The 19,822-nt window shown below is 43.8% G+C and overlaps 1 protein-coding gene across 1 annotated transcript in view; it reads left to right on the plus strand.

Annotated features, from left to right (window-relative positions):
• LOC139360063 (uncharacterized) overlaps positions 1-6,157 on the plus strand; it is a 9,004-nt gene extending 2,847 nt beyond the window's left edge. The window contains exon 2 of the mRNA XM_071085587.1: positions 2,404-6,157. Coding sequence (XP_070941688.1) covers positions 2,582-3,277 — 696 coding nt within the window. The 5' untranslated portion in view covers positions 2,404-2,581 and the 3' untranslated portion in view covers positions 3,278-6,157. The remainder of the gene's footprint in view (positions 1-2,403) is intronic.
• The last annotated feature ends 13,665 nt before the right edge of the window (positions 6,158-19,822 follow it).

Raw genomic sequence — 19,822 nt, forward strand, 5'->3', positions numbered from 1 at the left:
GTAGAGCCCCAACCCTCACCATTACCTGGGGTTCATGGTATGCCTGGTCCACAAACATGGAATTCCATACACATAGCATCTGATTAGTGAAAGAAATACAGGAGTGGACCTATGACCATGGGATCTACTGGTCACATCATGTACTTGCCTTCTAGAATGTTGGAACAGACATCCGAAGGTGCCACTGAAATGCCAGCTTCCAGGAAACTCTCTGAAGGAATCATTCCGTAGGCTGCCACACATTTATTAAATCAGAGACTCTTTACGGAGCTGTGTCCCCAGTAGGAAGGATATTTGGGAATGGGAATTGAGGAGGAGAACCAAAGTGACTCCATTAGCATCACTCTGAATGACCCCCTGGGGATTTTGTGCTTCCCATTCCCAAACATTGCCTTTTTTTTTGGCTGGGCATGGTGGCTCACACCTGTAATCCCAGCGCTTTGGGAGGCCGAGGTGGGAGGATCGTTTGAGCCCAGGAGTTCAGGACCAACCTGGGCAACATAGTGATATCTTGTCTCTACAAAAAAATTTTAAAAAATTATCACACCGGTAATCCCAGCACTTTGGGAGGCTGAGGCGGGAGGATCACAAGGTCGGGAGATCAAGACCATCCTGGCCAACGTGGTGAAACCCCGTCTCTACTAAAATTACAAAAATTACTTGGGCATGGTGGTGCGCACCTATAGTCCCAGCTATTCGGGAGGCTGAGGCAGGAGAATGGCTTGAATCTGGGAGGCAGAGGTTGCAGTGACCCAAGATCGCACCACTGCACTCCAGCCTGGTGACAGAGCACGACTCTGTCTCAAAATAAATACATAAATAAATAAAAATTAGCCAGGCATGATGGCACATGCCTAAGGTCTCATCTACTCCAGAGGATGAGGTGGGAGGATCGCTTGAGCCCAGGAGATTGAGGCTTTGAGGCTGCAGTGAGCCATGATCACACCACTGCACTCCAGCCTGGGTGACACAGTGAGACCCTGTCTCAAAAAAAAAAAAATTGTTTTAACTTAACGCTTCTGTCTTTCTGTTCTCTAACTTATAAATTTTTGCTTTTTTCTTTACTAACCTATTCCTTCTGCTTTGCTTCCATTTATTTTGTTATTTTTTTTCTCCTAAATTTTTATTAGATTCTTAATTCTTTTTAAAAAAATAAGTATTTAAACCTATAAATTTTCCTCTGGTTTCTACCATAGTAGTATATCACTTTTTTATGTGTTGTGTATTCATTTTCTACAGTTTCAGTTAGTGGTTTCTCTTTGCTGTAAGAACTGTTTAAAATAGTTTTGAATTTCCACATAGAAGGAATTCCCACCCCCCACAACCTCCAAACTTTATGAATTCCTAGTTGTATTGCATTGTAATCACAGAATGCTGTCTTCACTATTCTTCTGTTTGGACCTGGTTAAAGTTTTTCTTTATGGCCTAATAGTTTTAGTGAGTGTTTGTGGGCAATGGAAAGGAAAGTATATTCACTTTTTTTTTTTTTTTTTTTTTTTTTGAGACGGGGTCTCGCTCTGTCACCCAGGCTGGAGTGCAGTGGCCGGATCTCAGCTCACTGCAAGCTCCGCCTCCTGGGTTCACGCCATTCTCCTGCCTCAGCCTCCCGAGTAGCTGGGACTACAGGCGCCCGCCACCTCGCCCGGCTAGTTTTTTTTTTTTGTATTTTTTAGTAGAGACGGGGTTTCACCGGGTTAGCCAGGATGGTCTCGATCTCCTGACCTTGTGATCCACCCGTCTCGGCCTCCCAAAGTGCTGGGATTACAGGCTTGAGCCACCGCGCCTGGCAGTATATTCACTTTTAACGAGGTATACATTGGCATGTTATCAACCAGCTCTATCTTATCAATTACTAAGTTCTTCTGTGATTTATTTATTTTTTATCTACTTGATCACTGATAGTCTGAGAAACAGAAAGGTTAAATATATCTACCCAGTTCTCTTAGCAAATGGCAAACTTCTCTAGTAAATGGCAAAATCCGAATTCAGGCAATCTGACTTCAGTTCTTAACTATTACACCACGCTAGCTTTCGTGGGTATTTGTTAGATTTTTCTTCATATGTTGTCACTTGGGGTCAAACCATTCAAGAGAAAGAGAGATCTCCCAGGGAAATAACTTGAAATCAATAAAAGGGATTGTGAGGGCATAGGAGTTAGCAGGATAGTCAGGAAGTCAGTGATATGGTTTGGCTGTGTCCCCACTCGAATCTCAACTTGAATTGTATCTCCCAGAATTCCCATGTGTTGTGGGAGGGACCCAGGGGGAGGTTAATTGAATCATGGGGGCGGGTCTTTCCCATGCTATTCTCCTGATAGTTAATAAGTCTCACGAGATCTGATGGGTTTATCAGGGGGTTCTGCTTTTGCTTGTTCCTCATTTTCTCTTGCCACCACCATGTAAGAAGTGCCTTTCACCTCCCGCCATGATCCTGAGGCCTCCCCAGTCAAGTGGAACTGTAAGTCCAATTAAACCTCTTTTTCTTCCCAGTCTCTGGTATGTCTTTATCAGCAGCATGAAAATGGACTATTATAGTAAATTGGTAACAATGGAGTAGGCCAGTACTGAAAAGATACCCCAAAATGTGGAAGCAACTTTGGAACTGGGTAACAGACAGAAGTTGGAATCATTTAGAGGGCTCAGAAGAAGACAGAAAAATGTGGGAAAGTTTGGAACCTCCTAGAGACTTGTTGAATGTCTTTGGCCAAAATGCTGACAGCGATATGGACAATAAGGTCCAGGCTGAGGTAGTCTCAGGTGGAGATGAGGAACTTGTTCAGAAGTGGAGTAAAGGTGACTCTTGTTATGTTTTAGCAAAGAGACTGGCAGCATTTTGCCCCTGCCCCAGAGATTTGTGGAACTTTGAACTTAAGAAAGATGATTTATGGTATCTGGCCGAAGAAATTTCTAAGCAGCAAAGCATTCAAGAGGTGATTTGGGTTCTGTTAAAGGCATTAAGTTTTATAAGGGAAGCAGAGCATAAAAGTTGGGAAAATTTGCAGCCTGACTATGCAATAGAAAAGCAAAACCCATTTTCTGGGGAAAAATGCAAGCCGGCTGCAGAAATATGCACAGTAGTAAGGAGCCTAATGTTAATCCCCAAGACCAGGGGGAAAATATCTCCAGGCCATGTCAGAGACCTTCATGGCAGCCTCTCCCATCACAGTCCCAGAGGCCCAAGAGGAAAAAGTGGTTTCATGGGCTGGACCCAGGGCCCACCTGCAGTGTGCAGTCCAGGGACTTGGTGCCCTGTCCCCAGCCACTCTGGCCATGGCTGAAAGGGGCCAATGTACAGCTTGGGCTGTGGCTTCAGAGGGCAGAAGCCCCACACCTTGGCAGCTTCTGCATGGTGTTGAGCCTGTGGGTACACGAAGTCAGGAATTGAGATTTGGGAACCTCTGCCTAGATTATAGAAGATTTATGGAAATGCTTGGATGCCCAGGCAGAAGTTTGCTACAGGGGTGGGGCCTTCATGGAGAACCTCTGCTAGGGCAGTGCAGAAGGGAAATGTGGGGTTGGAGCCCCACACAGAGTCCCTACTGGGGAACTGCCTAGTGGAGCCGTGAGAAGAGGGCCACCGTCCTCCAGACCCAGAATGGTAGATCCACTGACAGCTTACACCATGCACCTGGAAAAGCCATAGGCACTCAACACCAGCCCACGAAAGCAGGTGGAAGGGAGGCTGCACCCTGCAAAGCCACAGGGGCAGAGCTGCCTAAGAGCGTGGGAACCCACCTCTTGCATCTGGATATGAGACCTGGAGTCAAAGGAGATCATTTTGGAGCTTTAAAATTTGACTGCCCCCTGGATTTTGGACTTGCATGGGCCCTGTAACCCCTTTGTTTTGGCCAATTTCTTCCATTTGGAATGCCTGTATTTACCCAATGCCTGTATCCCCATTGTATCTAGAAAGTAACTACCTTGCTTTTCATTTTACAGGCTCATAGGCAGAAGGGACTTGCCTTGTCTTAGATGAGACTCTCGACTGTGGACTTCTGGGTTAATGCTGAAATTAGTTAAGACTGTGGGGGACTCTTGGAAAGGAATGATTGTTTTTGAAATGGGAGAACATGAGATTTGGAAGGGCCAGGGGCAAATGATATGGTTTGTCTGTGTCCCCACCCAAATCTCAACTTGAATTTTATCTCTCAGAATCCCCATGTGTTGTGGGAGGGACCCAGGGGGAGGTGATTGAATCATGGGGAGGGGGTCTTTCCCGTGCTATTCTTCTGATAGTTAATAAGTCCCACGAGATCTGATGGGTTTATCAAGGGTTTCTGCTTTTACTTCTTCCTCATTTTCTCTTGCCACTGCCATGTAAGAAGTGCATTTCTCCTCCTGCCATGATTCTGAGGCCTCCCCAGCCGTGTGGGACTGTAAGTTCAACTAAACCTCTTTTTTTCCCAGTCTTAGATATGTCTTTATCAGCAGTGTGAAAATGGACTAATGCAGTCAGGCAATTCTCTGAGAAGCTGAGGAATGATGCAAAAGGTAACGTGACTAGAGCAAAAGGAGCTGCAAACTACATGGAATTTTGGTCAGTGAAGTTGCCAAAGGTTGGTACAGTAAGTAAGGGTGTGGTGTGGTGGGGCAGGGGATATGTGGGTAAAGGTGGGATGGTAAAATGCCTCATATCAAGCAACTGAGTGAGTGGGGGACAAGTCCCATCAACATTCTCTAAGAGGGTTATGATAGTGGAATCATTTCCCCTCTGCAGACCTTGAGACCTCTGACTTGGGAGAAAGATATCATCTGTTCTGAAGCAGGAGACTCCACCCACCAGAAACTTACAGGTTTAAGAAACAAATGGGGATGGCCCCTGAGTTGTTTGCCTATTAAGGGGAGGTGACACCTCCTTTGTGGAGGAGGGGAGGGTAATGAGTAGCTCTCCATCGACAAATCTTTCCACTCCTAAGAAAAGGGGAAAACATCAGCGCTGAAGAAGCCAGTCTGTTTGCTGGAAGACGTGGGTCCATCCTAGGGAACTCGAAGAGGAAACAAACTAGGCCAGTGTCCCAGCACGGGGATGGAATGGTGGGGAAAACTACTCCCTGTTTATCTTTCGGCCTTAGAAGTGGGAAGAGGATCTTCGCTCTACAGATTAAAGGCTAAGTTAGTTGCCCAGGCACTTAAAAGACGTATATTGTTCACGAAGATAAAGAATGCAAAATTCCACCAATATGCTGAGAGACAAATGGAATGGTTGTAAAATGGATTCCCTAGGTATCTGACAGCTTTGGAGTAGGGAAGATGAGAGTAGGTCTATTGGAGAGAGTTGATTTTCTAGGCACCAGGAAGATCAAGGGCCAAGTTATTTGGATCCTTGAAAAGGAGTTTTAGATCTTCTCTCACACCCACGTATTCATGCCTCACATACTGGAAGAGGGATGCGGAGAAGTGAAACAGTTGGTTACTCAAAATTGTCCATTTTCAGGAGAGGGAGGAGAGATGTGGAATTAAGTCAGGCTAGAAACAGAACTGGCTGTATAGGCCTGGGAAGGGCTGGGAAAGGCTTGACACTTCCAGCAAAAAACCCTGAAGGAGGGTGATGAGCAGGACAAAAAAGTTGCCTGATGGTGGATGCTGTCAATCCGTGCTCGGAAAGAGAGGAGTAACTGGGTAACCGGGAGACAAGAACACCATTATCTTGATGTCTTTCCTTAAGGCAACCTCTATCCTGGGGTAAAGAAAAGGAACTTGGGGAATTCCATCAAGTAGGTATAGTAAGCAAGTGTATGGTGTGGTGGGGCAGTGGATGCTATACTATAGTACAGCATTAATTATGTTTAGTTAGAAACGTTGTTCTGTTGGCCTTTCTGTGTCCTATTGAAAACATTGTTTATCACAGCCTGACTGCTGGCAGAGTTTCTCAAGCCCTGATTAGAATGTGGCTTTTAGGGGAAGGGACGGTTAGGAGACTTCAATTCTGTGGGACAACCGAGAATTGAAAATGCCACCCAGAGCTAATAAAAGTCAGTGAAAGCTCACCAACCAAAGAAAAGACCTCAGGCCTCACCTACAGAAAACAGTTGTGTGATTGTGCTTGCTGGGGTGAGGAGGAACTGGTCATGGCATATCTCAGAAACATGGAGCAAGGAGCGGCGTTTTATTTTTTTATTTTTTATTTATTTATTTTTTCCCCCAGACGGAGTCACTGTGTCGCCCAGGCTGGAGTGCAGTGGCACAATCTCAGTTCACTGCAACCTCCACCTCCCAGGTTCAAGCCATTCTCCTGCCTCAGCCTCCCGAGTAGCTGGGATTACAGGTGCCTGCCACCACGCCCAGCTAATGTTTGTATTTTTATTAGTGACTGGATTTCACCATGGTGGTCAGGCTGGTCTCAAACTCCTGACCTCAAGGGATCTGCCCGCCTTGGCCTCCCAAAGTGCCGAGATTACAGGCGTGAGCCACTGTGCCCAGCCGGGGAGGGGCTTTTTATAGGGGTTGGCCTTTGTTCGGTGATTCTAAGAAGGAATGGTTAGTCTTTTTTTTTTTTTTTTCCAACTACAGTATAGCATTCATTATGTTTGGTTAGAAACATTGTTCTGTTGGCCTTTCTGCGTCCTGTTGAGAACATTGTTTATCACAGCCTGACTGCCGGCAGAGTTTCTCAAGCTCTGATTAGAATTAACAGTCCTGTTTGGGGAAAGTAACTTGTCTACGTAGAAGGCCACAGGAAAGGCTCAGTAGGACTGTAGCTCCAGAGGAGCACTCCGAGAAAATTGCAACCACAGCAGAGGAAAATGGGGACTTGGATTTGTATGGAGATAGGAGCTGCTCGGCCACTGTGAAAAATCTAAGGGGAGCCCTACCTCGGATATCCAGAAGCTGTTTCCTGCATTTCCAAGGATGCTCTACCCTGTAAGAAGATTTAAAGATGTGTGAGAGACGTAGGGACATGAGGAGAGAACAGCAAAATTATATGAAGTATTAGATAATGTGTACTTCCCCTTCCTGTTGCGGTTGGCTTTGAGCTAGAACACCTTGAGGATCTGGCTTTGAGTTACAAGCAGTTTTTCGCTTAGGCTAGCAAAGTTGGAGACAATACACAAGTGTATACTTCCTTTTCTTCTGAAAAAGCAACAAAGTTGGACAGGTTTAGTTTTGCACATGTAAGGCAAAAACATTCTCTAAAATGAAAAGTGTTGACATAACGGGGAATCTAAAATGTTCAGTGTGTGTGTGTGTGTGTGTGTGTGTGTGTGTTTACTTCTTTATTCTTTTTTAAGAAGCCTTTTTTTTTTTTTTTTTTTTTTTGGTTTACATCACCGGAATAGGAGGAGGGACACACCCAATAGCTGTAGAAGCAGGAAACATCTAATACAAAACTAAAGTACAAAAACATGAAAACAGAGTCTTTGAGCATATTTTGTTCCTGCTAACTGCCTTGAAAAAGCCTACACTTCCTATGTATATGATTGGGAATAGGGAGGGCTTGTTTCTCTTTGTGCGGTGTATTCAGCATGATTCAGGCAGTTTTATCTCTGCAAATTTATTGTTTCCTTTGGAGAAGTATTCGTTTTCTAAATCACATCTCAGAAGTATCAGGAGTAATGTCCCACAGGACAGCACGGGGCAATTATAGGAGTCAGATTCACATCAAGCCAGAGTACAGTCTGTGAGGAGGAACTGACCCAGGCTTGGCAAATGTCAGCTTGAATTAACGGGTTTTTTTTTGGGTTTTTTTTTTTTTTTGGTTTTTTTTTTTTTTTTTTTTGAGACAAGAGTCTCACTCTGTCACCCAGGCTGGAGTGTAATGGCACAATCTCGGCTCACTGCAACCTCCACTTCCCGGGTCCAAGTGATTCTCCTGCCTCAGCCTCCCAAGTAGCTGGCATAACAGGTGTGTACCACCACACCCAGCTAATTTTTGTATTTTTAGTTGAAACGGGGTTTCACCATGTTGGCCATACTGGTCTCAAATTCCTGACCTCAAGTGATCTGCCCGCCTCAGCCTCCCAAAGTGCTGAGATTACAGGCGTGAGCCATCGTGCCCGGACTTAAATTAACTATTAATAGCGATATTTAGAACTGAAAAATATACATTTTGAGGAATGTGACAAATAAAAAGTGTCCTTATTTTTCATAATTTATATGGTTGTGGATGGCTAATGACCTGTGTGCTATATGATCTGTGTATCTTGTGTGGGGATGCTGCATTCTAACTCCAGAACAGGCCAACTTCCTTGTAAGGGGAGGATGAGTAATACACAGTTTTAGAGAAGAGATTTTTTTCTCTCTAAAGAAAGTGAAACTTAGATAAGAAATGTAAATTTAGGCCGGGCGCGGTGGCTCATGCCTGTAATACCAGCACTTTGGGAGGCCGAGGCGGGCGGATCACGAGATCAGGAGATCGAGACTATCCTGGCTAACACGGTGAAACCCCGCCGGGCGTGGTGGCGGCGCCTGTAGTCCCAGCTACTCGGGAGCCTGAGGCAGGAGAATGGCGTGAACCCGGGAGGCGGAGCTTGCAGTGAGCTGTGATCGTGCCACTGCACTCCAGCCTGGGCGACAGAACGAGGCTCGTCTCAAAAAAAAAAAAAAAGAGAGAGAGAGATGGAAATTTAGTCCATAGGAAGAACTTCTGTTTCTCTCTGGGCTCTGTCTTGGGACCATATTTGAAATAAAGTGGAGACATTTGAGGGTGCTAGTCACTGTTAGGGAAGGTGATCTCTGCCCACCCAACAAGGACTACGACATAGAAACAAGTCCGATCTGTGTTGTAAATCAGACCATCTATATATTTTCTTTACAAAAGGAGACTGTGGGCCAGACACAGTGGCTCCTGCCTAACACTTTGGGAGGCCGAGGTGGGCGGATCACTTGAGGTCAGGAGTTCAAACTAGCCTGGCCAACAGAGTGAAACCCCGTCTCTACCAATAATACAAAAAATTTGCTGGGCACAGTAGCGTGTGCCTGTAATCCCAGCTACTCTGGAGGCTGAGGCAGGAGACTCACAGGAGATTCGGGAGGCAGAGGTTGCAGTGAGCCAAGATCGCACCACTGCACTCCAGCCTGGACGACAGAAGGAGACTCTGTCTCAAAAACAAACAAAGGCCGGGCGTGGTGGCTCACGCCTGTAATCCCAGCACTTTGGGAGGCCGAGGCTGGCGGATCATGAGATCAGGAGATGGAGACCATCCTGGCTAACACGGTGAAACCTCGCCTCTACTAAAAATACAAAAAAAAAAATTAGCCGGGCGAGGTGGCGGGCGCCTGTAGTCCCAGCTACTCAGGAGACTGACGCAGGAGAATGGCGTGAACCCGGGAGGGCGGCGGAGCTTGCAGTGAGCTGAGATTGCGCCACACCACAGTACTCCAGCCTGGGCCACAAAGGGAGACTCCCTCTCAAAAAAAAAAAAAAAGAGAGAGAGAGAGAGAGATAGACTATGTTTTTAGAACAGTTTTAGGTTCACAGCAAAATGGAAAGAAAGGTACCTCCTGCCCCCACACGTGCCAGCTCCCTGGTTTTCAACATAGCCCACCAGAGCAGTGCATGTGTTACAATGAGGGAATCTGTGCAGATACATCACAACCACCGGATGTCCGTAGTTTACATAAGGGTTCACTCTTCATGTTGCACATTCTGTGGGTTTGGACAAACTTATAAGTGACATGTATTCACCACTATGGTATCAGACAGAATAATTTCACTGCCCTAAAAATCCTCTGTGCTTTGCCTGCTCATCCCTCCCTCTTCACAGCCGTTGGCAACCACTGATCATTTTCCTGTCTCCATAGTCTTGCTTTTTCCAGAAATGTCATATACTTGACATCATTCAGTATGTAGCCTTTTCAGATTGACTTCAATGTATTCTTTTCTATATCCATCATCTTTTTTGTCCCATTTGGTTCAGTGTTTCTCAAAATGTGGTGTTTGAACTATCTCTGTTAGAACCACATGGAAGCTGTTAAAAATATACATTCTCAGTCTCATATTTGACTGATTCAAAATATTACTATCTAGGTGTGGAACCTAGGAATTTGTATTTGAAACACACAGTACTGGTTATTCTTACACATACCATAGTCTGAACACCCAGAAAGTCTCAATTATGCTGCCAGGAATTAAGGTGGGAACTTGTGTTCATAAAAGGTGATAATGGCTGGGCTCAGTGGCTCACGCCTGTAATCCCAGCACTTTGGGAGGCTGAGGCGAGTGCATCGCCTGAGGTCAGGAATTCAAGACTAGCCTGGGCAACATGGCAAAACCCCGTCTCTACAAAAAATACAAAAATTAGCCAGGCATAGTGGCGGACACCTGTAGTTCCATCTGCTAGGGAGGCTGAGGTGAGAGGCTCTCCTGAGCCCAGGGAGGTCGAGGCTGCAGTGAGCTGTGATTACACCATTGAACTCCAGCCTGGGTGACAGAGTGAGATCCTCTCCCCACCACAAAAAAAAAAAAAAAAAAAAAGTAGTAGAATTTACAAAAAAGGAAGTGGCAGTGATAGCAATACAAAGGGACCCCAAAGGGAAGATTGGGGCTTCAAAGTCTAGCTATTCTACAGAGCCCATGTGTAAATTCCCTATCTCTTGCCAATTGTGGGGTTTTAATTTGATTGATATTCCAGGAGCTAGTGATTTCCTGCAGACTTTGACTCTTTCTCTCTGGAGAAGCCCAGAAATACCTTATGTATTATTTGCCAACACATGAAGCCTGAGGTTTTCAACTTGGACTACTGTTAAATCCTTTCAAAAGTGATCTTCTTTGAACTAGACAATACCTTCTGTAACCATTTTAGTAGGATCTCCCTTCAGTTTCAGTTCTACCTTCTCCAAGTACTACAAAGACTCCTCATCACTATTTGATCTGGAGCCCAAATGAAAGGTTGGAAATTATTGATCAGTCGGCTGTGTGGCCTAATGAGGCCTGGACACCTGAGTGATGACACAGACTCACAGGAGCCCCAATCATAGTTTATATTGCTCTTTGTCACACATGCGTGCCATGCACACCAACTCTATGTCTCTGTGTGGTCAGCCCCTCCTTCTCGCTCTCCTTTCCTCCCCTCCACATGCCCTATGCCATGCTAATCTCCTATAGAAGCAAAACTCACGCTTTGTTCTGCTTCCAGTGTGGTTAAGCACATCACATACTATAGATAGGAACAAAATCAAACCACTTCACACTCTTAAGAAAAACTTAAAAAATAGGGTCATCCTGACTGGTTCTGGTCTCCAAAATAATAAACTCTAAAAAATTTGCAGTGAGCCTGGATTCTCTAAATAATGCTGTCCCTGACTTTTGCTATGCTGATGTCTAAAGACATGAATGATCTTTTTCTTTTTTTTTGTTTTAATTTTTTGGAGACAGGATCTCACTCTGTCACTCAGGCTGGAGTGCGGTGGCACAATCATGGCTCACTGTAGCCTCGACCTCCTAGGCTCAAGCGATCCTCCCACCTCAGTAACTGAGACTACAGGTGTGTGCCACCATACCTCGCTAATGTTTGTACTTTGTTATAGAGATGGAGTTTTGCCATTTTGCCCAGGCTGGTCTCGAACTCCTAGGCTCAAGCGATCCACCCACTTTAGACTTCCAAAGTGCCAGGATTATAGTTGTGAGCCACTGTGTCTGGCCAACATGAATGATTTTTGCATATATGATACCTGTATGAGTAAGTGGCTTTTTTTCCCACCTTCAACAGGCTGATACAAACTTAGTGTCCTGATAATTTTGTCTTTCTTTCCCTTTAAATACTTGTGTTTTGAATTTGCTGAGCCACTCTTTCTGGCTTTCTCAGAAAGAAGTCTGACACCCTTATACTGACAGCAATAAAAAAAGAGACTTTCCTTGTCTCTTTTTCTTCTGTTTTTAATTTTCAGAGTGGAATTAGGCTTTTTAAAATAATACATATTTTTAAACTGAGAAATAAAAATTGTACATAGTTATTGTGTACAATAGAATGTTTCAAAATATATATACATACCATACTGGAGTGGGTAAATCAAGCTAATTACTATATGCATTGCCTTATATACTTACTATTTTCATTATGAGAATCTCTTTCCTCTTCTAAATGCAGAAGTCTCCTGAGGATCCCTGTGACACTCGCTTCCATCCCTTTGTACTGTGCTCTTGGGAATCCCTTCTATTGCAGTCATAGCACTTCTCTCCCCCAGGTCAATGAAAGCATCATCATCTACCCAGTGGCCTAAATCCTAAACTTGGGAGTCATCTGTGATTCCTACCTCTCCTCACCTTTTTTATTTTTAGACAGAGTCTTGTTTTGTTGCCCAGGCTGGAGTGCAGTAGCACGATCTCGGCTCACTGCAACCTCCATCTCCCGGGTTCAAACAATTCTCTGCCTTAGCCACCCAAGTAGCTGAGATTACAGGCACCCGCCACCATGCCCGGCTAATTTTTGTATTCTTAGTAGAGATGGGGTTTCACCATCTTGGCCAGCCTGATCTTGGACCCCAGACCTTGTGATCCACCTGCCTCGGCCTCCCAAAGTGCTAGGATTACAGGCGTGAGCCACCGTGCCCAGCCCTCTCCTCACTTTTTTATCCAGGATCTGTCAATTTCATTTCCTAAAAGTCTTTCACATCTGTCCATAATACAGTCATAACCCCTCCTATTTTTTATGCTATTATTTTTATTTTCTATTATTTTTACTTAAAATATATTTTGTATTTATAATATTTTCTTTTCTTGTTACTTTAAGTGACAAATAAAAATTGTACATATTTATTGTATACAACTTAAATATATATAATTGTAAACATTCAGTGTATAACATGTTGTTTTGAAGTATATATACATTATGGAATGGCTAAGTCAAGCTAATAAATTATCATATGTATTACCTCACATACTCTCATTTTTTGTGGTGAGAACACTTAAAATCTATTCTCTTAGCAATTTTCAAGAATACAATACATTGTTATTAACTATAGTCACCATGTTGTACGATAAATCTCTCTTTTTTGAGAAACAGGGTCTCACTCTGTCTCCCAGGCTGCGGTGCAGTGACGTGATCACAGCTCACTACAGCCTCAATCTCCTGGACTCAAGCAATCCTTCTGCCTCAGCCTCTTGAGTTCCAACAAAGTACAAAATCTTTAAGATGACTCCAGGGCCTTCAGAGATCTGTCTCCTTAGTTCAGAGATAAATGGAATTTTAGAATCAGGGCTCTTGATCTGGGGATCATGGGACTTCAGGGACTTCAGAAAATCAATGCAAACTATGAATGTGGATGCAAAAGTTGATAGGTACACAGATATGTCCCATAAAGATGATAAATTACATTAGATTATCCGGGTTTAGAATATCTGGAGAGCAGGTTATATATAGTTTTACTGATTTTATACTCTTTTTTTTTGATACAGAGTCTTGCTCCATTGCCCAGGCTAGAGTGTATAGGCACGATCTTGGCTCACTGCAACTTCCACCTACCAGGCTCAAGTGATTTTCCTGCCTCAGCCTCCCGAGCAGCTGAGATTACAGGCACATGCCACCATGCCTGGCTAAGTTTTGTATTTTTAGTAGAGATGGAGTTTCATTATGTTGGCCGGGCTGGTCTTGGACTCCTGACCTCAAGTGATTCTCCCACCTCAGCCTCCCAAAGTGCTGGGATTACACAGGCGTGAGCCACCACACCCAGCCTATTTTACACTTTTGTATTGTTTTTATGTTTACTTTATTTACAGAATGGGGAACACTATACCATTTTTAGGGTCTGAGGCTTCTGAAGATCATTCTGGCCCAGAGGTGTAGGTAAAGATAGGGTGGAGAAGGCAGTGTAGGACAGGAAGGTCTTATTTGGGGAAATAATGTTTAAATTGAGCCAGTTACTCTAAAGGTATAGGGAGGTGGTTGGTAGAGGAGGAAAGAGCTGGACAGGGCCAAAGAAAGGGGAGATGGAATCCTGTTGAAGGGAGGTGACGATGTCAGCCCTGCAGGGAGGCTGAAGACCAGAGCAGAGTCTCCAGTCATTATTCCCTGGGCAGTTTGCTCTTTGGTGGGGGCCCCTTTTTCTTGTTCATCTTTGAAGCCCCAGTGCCTGGCTCACAATAAGTTTTTTTTTTTTTTTTTTTTTTTTTTTTTTGAGACGGAGTCTCACTCTGTCGCCCAGGCTGGAGTGCAGTGGCGCAATCTTGGCTCACTACAAGCTCCGCCTCCCGGGTTCACGCCATTCTCCGGCCTCAGCCTCCCGAGTAGCTGGGACTACAGGCGCCCGCCACTGCGCCCGGCTAATTTTTTCTATTTTTAGTAGAGACGGGGTTTCACCATGGTCTCGATCTCCTGACCTTGTGATCCGCCCGCCTCGGCCTTCCAAAGTGCTGGGATTACAGGCGTGAGCCACCGCGCCCGGCCCACAATAAGTTTTTGACTGACAAGTGCTGAATTAGTTAATAAATAAATAAATGCTTTTTTTTTTTTTTTTTTTTTTTGAGACGGAGTCCTGCTCTGTCACCCAGGCTGAAGTGCAGTGGCGTGATCTTGGCTCCCGGGTTCAAGCAATTCTCTGCTTCAGCCTCCTGAGTAGCTGGGATTATAGGTGCCTGCCACCACACCTGGCTAATTTTTGTATTTTTAGTAGAGACGGGGTTTCACCATGTTGGCCAGGCTGGTCTTGAACTCCTGACCTCGTGATCCACCCACCTCAGCCTCCCAAAGTGCTGGGATTACAGGCGTGAGCCCCCACGCCCGGCCAGTGAATGAATACTTGCAATAAAGTGTCACAGTTTTTTCTGTTTTTGTGCCTGTTTTCTTTTGTTTGTTTTAATCTGTCTTTCTAATCTTGTGTTCAGTGCTCATTGAATTGCCCTTTGTTGCATAGCTAGCTAGAAAGAGAGTAGGTTTGGCACCTGGGAGCACATGTCCTCACTCCCAGCTCAATTTACTTGTCCCTAACACCATGTTGCCTCTTTAATGCTGTGCAAATAAAAATATTATAACGCACCCCTCCTGTGAGTACTTCTTCTCTAGGCTCACAAACCACAGTTTCAGTTTCTTTTCTGATAATCAGTTTCATTTCTTCATAGTCATACCTCTTGTTGGCAAGCACCATGTTATTTTCCAGCAGCGTGTTTCAAATATTGAAATCCCTCATCCTTGGGGAACTATAGCTGTTTAATTATTTAAAATAGCATAAGTTTCAATCAACCACAGTATTTATTGTTTCTGGTAATTGATACCATCTGAGAAGGAGCTCAGTGTATTTATTGATAAAGCACTTTGCCTCCAACTTCTAATTGACCAAAACAAGGTCTTTTAAAAGTGAAACTCAGAAAAAACTTAACTAATTTTGCCCAAATTTCAAACAATACTAACAAACATTAGAATTTATTTTGAACTTGATTTATGACCCTCACCAGACTATGATAATGTTTTCAAAACAATGATACATCTTAATATTTCAGCATTAAATCCTATACATAGTTTCAGAGGATTTAAAGGAAAGTTGAGAATTTGTTGTGGATACATATATAAGTCCTGGAGAAAGCTGAATTAATGTAAAAATGGCTCAGTTCATATTTTATGAACCTCAAATGAGGTTATTTGTAGTGTCCAGGTTTTGGAGCCAAATAAACTTAGATTTTTTTTTTTTTTTTTTTTTTTGAGATGGAGTCTCGCTCTGTCACCCAGGCTGGAGTGCGGTGGCGCGATCCCAGCTCACTGCAACCTCCATCTCCCAGGCTCAAGTGATGCTCCTGCCTCAGCCCCCAAAGTAGATGGGGTTACAGGCATGCACCACCATGCCCAGCTAATTTTTGTATTTTTAGTAGAGATGAGATTTTGCCATGTTGGCCAGGCTGGTCTCGAACTCCTGAGATTAAGTGATCTGCCCACCTCAGCTTCCAAAGTGCTGGGATTCTAGGCATGAACCGCTGTGCCTGGCCTGATGGTTTGTCCTTTACATCTCAGCATCCTCACTTCTCAAACAGGAATATTCATCTAACAGAATTCATTGAAATAAGTGCCTCGCTCACTCAATGAATGACAGTTATTATTATGACAATATTCACAGTAGAATATCAGTTCTTGGTGGATAAATCAGGGTTTTCAGTTACACGGAAAAGAAACCACCTCTGATTCATTTAAAAGTAGAAATATTATTTGTGGCTAGGAAATTGGGTAGCTTGTGGCTTTGCTGGGAGTTTGGCCAATCTGACTTGAAAGCTACATAGTCAGAAGCATAGCTAAAATCATGAACTGGTTCCATGAAGATACCACTGCTACCTGTCCCTTGCACAGCTAACATTATTCCACCCTAAGGTATGCATGCCTCTGTTGCCTCCACAAACTGGATACTGGTGCGGCTGCCCCATTAATCTCTAATAGACTGAGGCCTATTCATGTGCTTACATCTCGGCTGCAGAGGAGACTGGAAAAAGGAGCATCTGGCCTCTTTCAGCGGGAGGTGGGCTCTGTCTGTCCCTTAGATTTATATGATGGGGAATCCCCCAAACATTGGCAGGGACTGAGATGCTGGATAGCCAAAAATATGCAAGTATGCACAATACTTCCCCGGGAGCCAGAGATTTTGGAGATTGACTTAACCACTCTCTTTTTCATATACCCCGCATTTGATCTCTGAGTGCATCTGTCAGTTGCCCCTTAAAAATCTGACCCCTTCTGCTCAGCTCCACCACTGCCAGCCCAGCTCATGTCTTCACTATCTTGTACCCGGATTATTGAATCATCTTCTGAACAGGTAGGCTGGCTTCTGCATTTGGCCCCTGGCAGTGTATCTTCAACAGAGCAGTCAGAGTAGTTCTCTGTAAAAATATGTCAGACCATACCACACCTCTACTTCAAGTCTTCCAACACATCCTATGTCATTCGAGGTGAATGCCAAAATTATCACAATGGCCTCCGAGGCTCTGCATGATCTTTTCTTCACATAATTCCCGCTCTTCCCCATTGATCTCTCTGATTGTCTGCTCTGTAACTGTATCACACCATCCTGCCAAAACTCTGATCTTTGCACTGGTTTTCCCCCTGCCAGGAACACCTGTCTCCTAGATTGTTACACAACTTGCTCCTTTACTTCCTTTAGCTTTCTGCTCAACTTAAGAAAGGTGTCTTAACAATGCCACCTTATCAGAGAGATCTTCTCTGACTTTATATCAAAGTGTGACCATCCAGTCCCTAGCACTCTGCATCCTTTCTTTTTCTCCACAGCATGTTGATCTCCACCTGACATTCTGTATATTTGTTAATTCTTTCTGTCTCCCCCTATAGAATGTGAGCAGCATGAAGACGGACTTTGATTTGTTATCTCACTTTCCACACAATATGTGTTTGCTGAATGGATGAATGATGATAGATCTTTAATAACTGTCACTTTATCATCTAACTAAGGTTTAAAGTATGCACAAAATGGTGTCCCTCCTTTCCACTCTTGCCAGAGTTTTATTTTTAGGATAGATCTTATTATGCCATACCCACTTTAAAAAATTTTTTATTGTTTCTGACTGCCAAGAGCCATGCTTCTCAATTTGGGATACAAGGGGGTGAGGAAGTCACAGGATAAAGCCATACATTATTCTAGTCCAGAGGGTCAATTTTACTTTTAGAATTTGGGGCCAGGGGAGAAGTTCCCAATTTTATTTGCCTTGAAAATTTCTGCCACGTGTGTATATATGCAAGTGAAATTAGCAGAATCATGTTTTCCTATTTAATTCAGTTGGGTGAAACCCATGAAAAGCCAAGAAGGAGAAAATTTTATACAAGCAGTGAGTGATTTAAAAACTTGGTCTTTCTGTGTTGTTAGGGAACCTGGTCTATTAGTGCTGTAATTGAATCAGAATGCACAGGGTAATTATGAACACGATGAAATATCAAGGGTTGTGGGATCTGATAATGAGCTTGATGTGGAAATAAACAGCAGCTTTCCAACCACAACTAAGCATTCGGTAAGCAATTTACAAAGCAATACTAGTCAATTTAGAAAGCTTATGATGTACTCAGGTTTTTATTGAACCTCAGGTATTACTATTATGGAAACACAGTTGACCATAATTCTAAGTGTCTCTTGTGTGAGAAAACACTGAGCAAAAAGAGGAAGAAATTATCACAAGTGATACCTAAAAAAAAAAAACCACATATCTTTAAGGCAGCAATGGCATAAAAACAAAGCAAAACCAACTACATGACACTCCCGAAAAGGAGTAAGATGAGGTGGTTTGCACCAGCGGACATCAAAATATAATACAGCTAGAGTAATTAAGGAAGTGTAGTATTAGTAGAGAGGATTAAAAAATTAACCAACCAAACAGGCTAGACAATCCAGGAACAGAGGTATGCATTTATGGAAACTTGGTATGTAACAATAAGTCACACATAATACAGCAGGGGAAACAGACTATTCAATAAAGGATCAGACAATATGAAAAAAAAAAAGAGTTGGAGCCCCTTTTGATGTAATACATAAAAATCAACTTTGTACAACTTAAGGAACAATTTTCTTTTTTTTTTTTTTAGGCAGAGTCTGTCTCTGTCACCCAGGCTAGAGTGCAGTGGCATGATCTCGGCTCACTGCAACTTCCGCCTCCCAGGTTCAAGTGATTCTCCTGCCTCAACCTCTTGACTAGCTGGGACTACAGGCGTACGCCAATGCAACCAGCTATTTCTGTATTTTTAGTAGAGGTGGGGTTTCTCCATGTTGGCCAGGCTGGTCTCGAATTCCTGATCTCAGGTGATCTGCCCTCCTTGGCCTACCAAAGTGCTGGGATGGATTACAGACGTGAGCCACCATGCCTGGCCATTAAGTGTTTTTAATAGAAAAATTTTAAACTTCAAAAATAAAATTTGAGGCCAGGCACGGTGGCTCATGACTGTAATCCCAGCACCTTGGGAGGCCGAGGTGGGTGGATTACCTGAGGTCAGGAGTTCCAGACCAGCCTGGTCAACATGGTGAAACCCCATCTCTACTAAAAATATAAGAATTAGCTGGGTATGGTGGCAGGTGCCTGTAATCCCAGCTACTTGGGAGGCTGAGGCAGGAGAATTGCTTGAACCCGGGAAGCAGAGGTTGCAGTGAGCCGAGATTCGAGCCACTGCACTCCAGCCTGGGCAACAAGAGTGAAACCCCGTCTCAAAATAGATATATAAATAAATTAATTAATTTAATTAAATTAAATTTGAAAATGCCTTGGTATTAGAGGAATTTTTAGAGACCAAAAAGTACAAATCATAATGGAAATAATTTGGTAAGTTCAAACATACTAAGAGCAAGAACTACCATTCATTAAAAGGTCTCACAAAGAAAGGGAAATTATAAATCACAAACTGGGAAAAGATGTTATATAGACATAACCAACAAAATTTGAGTATCCACAATATGTAGAGAACTTTAAAAAAATCAATAGGAAAAAATCAAGTAATTTCATCAAAAAAATGGCACATTCAGCCAGGTGTGGTGGCCCGCACCTGTAGCCCCAGTTACTTGGGAGGCTAAGGTGGGAGAATACCTTGAGCCAGGAGGCTGAGGCTGCAGTGAGCCTGATTGTGCCACTGCACTCCAGCCCAGGCAACACAGCAAGACCCTGTGTAAAAAGAAAAAAAAACGAGGCCAGGCGTGGTGGCTCATGCCTGTTATCCCAGCACTTTGGGAGGCTGAGGCAGGTGGATCACGAGGTCAAGAGATTGAAACCATCCTGGCCAAAATGGTGAAACTCTGTCTCTACTAAAAATACAAAAATCAGCTGGGCGTGGTGGCGCGTGCCTGTAGTCCCAGCTCCTCAGGAGGTTGAGGCAGGAGAATCGCTTGAACCAGGAAGGTGGAGGTTGCAGTGAGCCGAGATCGTGCCATTGCACTTCTGCCTGGGCACAGAGCCAGACGCTGTCTCAAAAAACAAACAAACAAAA

This window comes from Macaca nemestrina, chromosome 19, assembly GCF_043159975.1.
Source record: "Macaca nemestrina isolate mMacNem1 chromosome 19, mMacNem.hap1, whole genome shotgun sequence".
In the NCBI taxonomy this organism is placed as follows: Eukaryota; Metazoa; Chordata; class Mammalia; order Primates; family Cercopithecidae; genus Macaca; species Macaca nemestrina.